General features: G+C 31.3%; 1 protein-coding gene across 2 annotated transcripts; it reads right to left on the reverse strand.

The window, feature by feature from the left end:
* Window positions 1–3,032: 3,032 nt before the first annotated feature.
* On the reverse strand, window positions 3,033–5,837 carry LOC127080027 (serine carboxypeptidase-like 11). Of its 2 annotated transcripts, XM_051020366.1 has the most exons (14): window positions 5,570–5,837; window positions 5,337–5,482; window positions 5,143–5,219; window positions 4,917–5,039; window positions 4,690–4,792; window positions 4,574–4,611; window positions 4,401–4,499; window positions 4,242–4,328; window positions 4,020–4,145; window positions 3,844–3,915; window positions 3,638–3,756; window positions 3,451–3,564; window positions 3,322–3,367; window positions 3,033–3,230 (listed from the first exon to the last, which is right to left on the reverse strand). In XM_051020366.1, exons 1-14 carry the CDS (start codon window positions 5,722–5,724, stop codon window positions 3,147–3,149), a joined length of 1,389 nt encoding a protein of 462 aa, XP_050876323.1. In that variant the 5' UTR covers window positions 5,725–5,837; the 3' UTR covers window positions 3,033–3,146. The 2 variants fall into 2 exon arrangements, with proteins under 2 accessions (XP_050876323.1, XP_050876330.1); XM_051020373.1 differs by lacking the exon at window positions 4,242–4,328.
* Between the last annotated feature and the right edge of the window lie 1,160 nt (window positions 5,838–6,997).

Here is a 6,997-nt window from a genome sequence, read left to right on the forward strand (position 1 = left end):
TATCTATATGTTCTCTCCTTTACCACCTCCTTAAGAGATACGTTGTCATCATAAAAAATTGGGAGAATGTGGATCTATGTGCTTGCAAGCGTAATAAAGAATTGGTCTAGTAAGGTGAAGCTTATGGATAAAAAAATGTAAACAAACCATTAGATGCTTAGTTTTGATGATTAAAACACTTCAAGTATATCAAGTGTTGAAGATAGCTCAAGCGATAAAGATGCACAAGATGGTTGATCAACCTATCCTCTTGAATCAATCTATGATCTTGAAGATCAAGATATTTGTTTAAAATCAACACTATAGTCCAAAGACTCAAGTGAAGACTTTCAAACTCTCAAATGATGGTAATTAACATGGAGATATCTCAAGCCTTATCAAGAAGACTCAAGGTTCTTGTGTGATGTTAAAATCAAGAATAATGATGTCAAGACTTGAAGCTTCAAAGTTACGAAAGAAAGAAAGTGTGAAAGCTTGCCTGATGGATTTTTTCTAAATGGATTACTTCCAAGTTTATACCATATTTTGGCCTATAAGTAAAGAGATTCTATATCATTTTTTCACACTAAGAAAACTTGAAAAATATCACTTTTCATTTCTCTCATCACTTCTCTAAACCTCTCATATTTTCTCGTTATATTAGTCATAGTGCTTTGAGAGTGCTCTTGAGTATAAGTGATGATATTTATTCTGGGTGAGAGCAAAGTTGTAAACTTACGAAGAGTGTATTTTCTCTTGTGTAAATAAATCTTCCATGGGCAGTTGATATTTAGGTTCTGGGCTAAACCAATTAAATGCTCTTGTTTGTTTTGGGTGACTGTCTTAGGAAGTCTCATTTTGGTTTGTGAGCCCCACCTAAAAAAAAGCTCTAACGGTTCAAGATCAAGCAGATATATAAACTCACTTGGTTTCTGAGTTCATCTAGTATAAAAACTCAATAACTTTTGAGATCAACCCAGTATAAATCTCAATTTCGTTCGTGGTCAACCTATATAAAATAGTGATTCGATTAAGATGATAGCCAACTCAAAACTCTGTCTTAGTTCGAGATCATCCTATGGAAAATCTCAGTATAGTTTGGAGACTACCCGCTTTAAGCCTTGTTCATTATTTTGTTTGGAGAATAGTCTCTTGATTGTTTGATGTTTGGTTTAAAGTTAGCCTGAAAACTTCATTTCCTTGTATAAGGAGGTTCGTGGGCACATCCTTTTAAAAACTCTTAAGTTTATTGGATAATGTCAAGAATAATTCTTGGGGACTGAAGTATGTCACCTTAAGACTGAACTTGTATATTCTCTGGTGTTATCTCTCTTCCCTTAACTCTTTTTTTCCAGTATATTTTATTTTCTTTGATTTTTCCGCTGTCGGTTTATTCAAAAAAAATTTAACTCAAATTTTCAAAAGAATTTGTTTTAAGACAGTTTTTGAAACCTCCACAATTCACCCCCTCTTGTGTATGGAATCACGTGTCCAACAAGTATCACCTGATGGAATCAACTTAAAAGTCTTGTGTGAGAGACTCAACTTAAAAGTCTCGCTTAAGTATCTCAACTTGAAAGTATCGCATGAAGGAATCAACTTAAAAGTCTCACCTGAGGAACTCAACTTAAAAGTCTTTCCTAAGAGACTCAACTTAAAAGTCTCGCCTAAGAAATTCCACTTAGAGTTCCGCAAAGGGGTTTAATACGAAATCACTTCGCCTCTTATAAGACCTCGTACTTGAAAGACAGTGTACTGGTATATTTGCAAAGAATGTACAAGAGGAGACACAAGACTCACTAGAAGTGGGCACCCATTGCCCAAAGTAGGGTCGCTAGCGGCCCACCTGTTGTCGAGTGCGTCGATTTATCACAATGTGGCCCATTACCTAGTTATGTCGCACATTGCTTTTAATACTTGTCCATTTATGAAAACATGAGGAGTGATGTGTCTCTATCCCATAACGGTGTGGGAGAGGCAATTAAAAAGAGAACCCACGTTCTCTAGAGTAACATGGAAATAACCACACATTTCCCACAATCCTAAGAAAGGATAATGTTGACACAAATTTCTTGGAGTCTGAGATCCAGATCCAAGAGGTTCCTATAAATACCTTTGTCATAAGGTTGAGAAGAACATTAAATTCATTCGATGATCAGTCATAAATAGAGCTTCTCATCGTCCATGTGTGAGCTTATTCTATCCCTACAATAATTGTAAAATCTTCAAACATCTCTACATAACTAGGGGTTGTTACTCATTGTATTTTTTGCAAGTACAAATATAAATCTTAAGGGCGTGTTTGATTCTGAAGAGAGTATGAGAAGAGAGACGGAGGTAAGAAAGAGTGTGAAAAGAGATATAAATGTGATAAATATAGTAGATTTGATGTATTATTTAGTATTAGATAGAAATAAGAGAAATAGAGAGAAAAAGTATTAATTATTTGAGAAAATCAAAATATACCCCCAAATTTGAAAGGACTTATAAATTATTATTTTTTATATTTAATTTCATTTAATAAATCCTATTATAATTTTAATCAAAGAAAGTACATTGTTAATATATATTTAGTTATTTAATTAGCTATATTAATTTAATTTAAGAGGGTTTAAGTAGTTAAATTTAAATATATTACTTTTGTCTTTAAAGTTATTGGATGTATATAAGGTGTATGACTATATTGTGGAAGTGAATTGAAAGAGGAATTAAAATGGAATTTAAAAATAATGAATATCAATTGTTCCTTTTTCTTGCTGTTTAGGGAAGACTTGAAAAATGTGTGGGTCCCATAAAAACTATCTCTATCTTTTCTATTTCTCTCTTCACAATTTCTACTCAAACAAGTACACCCTGAAAGTTATGCATTTCATTTAAACAATAAAACCTTATTTAGATTTTAACAAGGAAAATACATCTCATACCATTTATTACTTCATGTTACATTTGAAATATGGATAATCTTTTGGTATGAATCAAAAGATCCACAAATGTTGTTGTAAAATACACCACTTCTAAAAAAAAATAGTGACTGAAATTTAGAGACAAGAGAATGTGAAATCCGTTTCTAATTAAGTTGCGAATTTAGAGACAAGAGAATGTGTTAAGGCATCAACATTGGTGGCCAATTTGATCTTATTTTTGAATCTCTAATGTTGCTATGAATCCTACAAAGGTCTTTTAGATATCCACCTATTAAACATGGCGAAACTCTCTTCAGGAAGGTATTCAGGTGCCGTGTGTCCTCCACCCTGTCAATGGAATTGGATAAACATGGCAAAACATTCTTTAGACCTAGGAATCTGTATTTGAGTTGTTGAAATTGAAGAACATGAAACTTACCTTCACAGTTGCAAATGTCATCCTATTCGAGTAAGTTCTTGTGTATCTATCCATGTAGAAAATTAAAACAAAAACATAATCAATGTCGTAACTCAAAAACAAAAACATAATCAACAGTTTCGTGAATACCCTGCAACTTGCTCATTTGTATACCACGGTCTCCAATCCTCAACGATGGAATAGTTTAAAGATTTTATCCATGCTTTTGTATGCAAGAATGGAACAGTCATGTCATGATCACCACTGTTAGAAATTATAAAACTAGTTAATCAATGTTATATTATACAATATATGAACACAAGGAGAAACTATTGACCTGTAAATTAGTGAACGATATCCTTTTCCACTTAGATTTACATGATAATCATAACTGTTAGGAATATCTCCATTATAAGGTATACCATAGGAACAACGTTCCCATTTTCCAATACTTCCCTGCGTCGCATGAAACCAAAAGATCATATAGACAACATGAAAAAAAGTATATAATTATAACATATATTTATCAACTATATACCTTACCTTACGTATGTGCAGTGCTTCGCGAACATTATCATCATTGGCCCAATACTCGAAAAGTTTAAATGCATAATTCTAACAATAGATAAAAACAAGCATCACTTTAACAAATATGCATATGATTTATGATGCAGCATAAGTCAATATCTTATATTCAATAAGAAAGTATGAAAGATTACTCGGCATTTTAAGGGCGACACTTTGGAGTGAAATTTTTTAATAAGAGATCTCCTTGGAGAATTTTCGGTAAAAAGCCACAAACATAACGGTTCTAAAATATGGCTTTCTTGAATGTCTGAAATAGCCTGAAAAAAAATAAAAGATTGGTGTTGAATTAATGATTATTCGTTTGAATAAAAATTCTAATTATTAGATTCGATAACAATGATACATTTATATACCTTGTCGAATGAACTGAGATCTTTGGAACATAAAACATTTCTATTCTCTCGATTTATATAATCTCCATCACAATTTTCTTGCAGTGACTACAAAATATTAGTCATTTGTTAACACATGAACCAAAAAGACATTGTAAAGTTAAAATTTAACTGAATAACCTCGTATAGTTCATCAGATATGAGTCCCATTCCATTGGCAAAAGGGATTCTATAATTTTTTTCCTTTCTAGTTGTTATAGGATTCCCTAACACGTATCCCTGAAAAAGAAATATTAGTTCACAAAAGCTAGAGTGATATGAATGAAATAGGAGTGATTCTTAAAGGTGCTAACCTGGAGATTTATCCATGGTTGGATCCCTTTTTCATTTGCTGAAAACAATTTAATTTGTGAATAATTGAACTTAATTGACCAGCAACATACCAATAGTAGAGCAATGAGTTTTGTACCTTGTGCAATTTCTTGAACAATTATTGGAACAGTAATGCCCGAGTATGAGTCACCACTAATGTAAATTTCATTTGATTGAAACTTTGGATGCTCTCTCAACCACTACAAAGGTTTATAACATAATTATTGTTATTTTATGGATGGATTAACATAACTTCACACAAAATTTAAAAACAAGGAAAAAAGTGATAATTAAGAACAGAAAGCAATAGATCTTGGTGAATACCTTACTAAAAAATTGGTAAGCTTGGTGAGCTTGTATCGAGTCGCTTCGTTGAGAACCAGAATCTGTTGTGGCATATGTGAAGCCTGTGGAAACCGGCAAATCTACAAAAATAATGCTACTCACCTGTATATTTTGTAACATAACATATACAGAAATTTAAAAGGATTTGATGAAATAGATACACAAAAAACAAAAACAAAAAATTGGATTTGTACCCTAAACCTACCTTTGTCCATGAATGTGTCCTTGAGATGAGATTTGGCAAGCTCCCATTATATGTCTCTTTCTTAAATTCAATTGGACCTATGCAATTCAACAATTGAATTATTCAACTAGCAAATTTGACTACATTTTATCACTAGTTTTACATTGTCTAGATTTCTTAACCTATAATGAGGAATACAGCAGAGTTGCAATTACCGATTTCAATGGCAAGGGCAGAGAAAGCAGAGCAACCAGGTCCACCAGTGAGCCAAAGCATGAGAGGATCTTCCTTTGGATTGTTTTCTGATTCAATGAAGTAATAAAACACTTGCACATCCTCTTTTTCACCAACTCCCACATACCTTATCAACAATATATCAATATGAATACATTGAAACAAAAACTCAAAAAGCATCAACTATCTATATAGCTAAGTAAATAAAACTGACCCTGTTTCAAGCAGAAAAGGAAGTGGTCCATTGAATCCAGGGAGAAATTTTACTATGGAGCCACATGTTGCAACTTGAAAGGAAATATTTGATAATAAAAGAACAACAAAAATAACCTTTCCAAAAGGGTAATCATGATGAGTATCCTTTGCCATCTTTTATGTTGTTGATGTCAACGGAAGAGTGTTGCAAGCACACTATATATAGCATTTTTCATTGTCATTTTCTTTCTTTGATTTTATTTTTCTGAAAGAGTAAAAATTGATTTCAAATAAGGTGAAAAATGCCACATTGAATGAAGATATGAATAGAGGTATAGTGGTTAAGAAACGGCCACGTCTGTAGAATTCAAATGTCATTAATGATATGATGCAGTGCAATTTAACACGTAAATAAATAATGGTCACGTACAAGGAAAAGTAGTTGCATTGCACCTACTTGACTATGGACTCACTCACAAACAATAATCAAGATATTTATTTGTTGAGAATTACTGTTTTCTTTTTTAAATTTAAAAATGACTCTCTTTGATAAAAATAATAGTTGGTCGATAAGCTAGCTGATAGTTTATAAGTTATAACGGATGACCGATGATAGTTTATAGTTGATAACCAATGATTTATAACTTATAAGCTAATTGAAGTGTTTGATAAAATTTCCAGTTTAATTAATTGATAAATTAAAATGACATATATTTAATATATAATTGTTTTATTTAAATTAAATTAAATTATAAAGGATAGTAGTGGATTTTAATTAAAATAATAAGGACAAAAATGAAAGAAAAAAATGATAAGCTATAAGCTAAAACACTATTTAAAATAGCATTTGAAAAATAAGATATAAGCTAGTAAAATAAGCTATAAGCTCGCGATGAAAGATTGTTATCAAACAAGTCTTTTTTTTGTCATATGCACTTATAAGTTATAAGCTCAAAAAATGACTTGTCAAACAGAACCTAAGTCGTTCTCTTTAAAATGTTTTGTGTCACTGTTCAAAATTGTGCAAGATAGACGATCAATCACAACGCCTTAAGGATACAACAATTTTCTTGAGAAATGGTGTTCTTTTTTTTATTTAAAAATAAGTTTTGAAAAATGTTATCGAAGAAATTATCGAATCAAATTGTGGACTAAGGTTCTGTTTGTTAAAAATATCGTTTGGTTAATAAGTTAGCTGATAGTTTATAACTTATGATTGATGACTAATGACTAATAGTTTATAGTTGATGACTGATGACTTATAACTGATAAGCTAATTAAAGTGTTTGGTAAAATTAACCGTTCAATTAATTGATAAATTAAAATGACATAGAAGACATTTAATATATAATTGATTTATTTAAATTAAAATAAATTATAAAGGATAGTAGTGGATTTTAATTAAAATAATAAGAACAAAAATGGAAGAGAAAAATGATAAGCTAAG

The sequence above is a fragment of the Lathyrus oleraceus genome, chromosome 1 (genome assembly GCF_024323335.1).
Source record: "Lathyrus oleraceus cultivar Zhongwan6 chromosome 1, CAAS_Psat_ZW6_1.0, whole genome shotgun sequence".
Taxonomy (NCBI): Eukaryota; Viridiplantae; Streptophyta; class Magnoliopsida; order Fabales; family Fabaceae; genus Lathyrus; species Lathyrus oleraceus.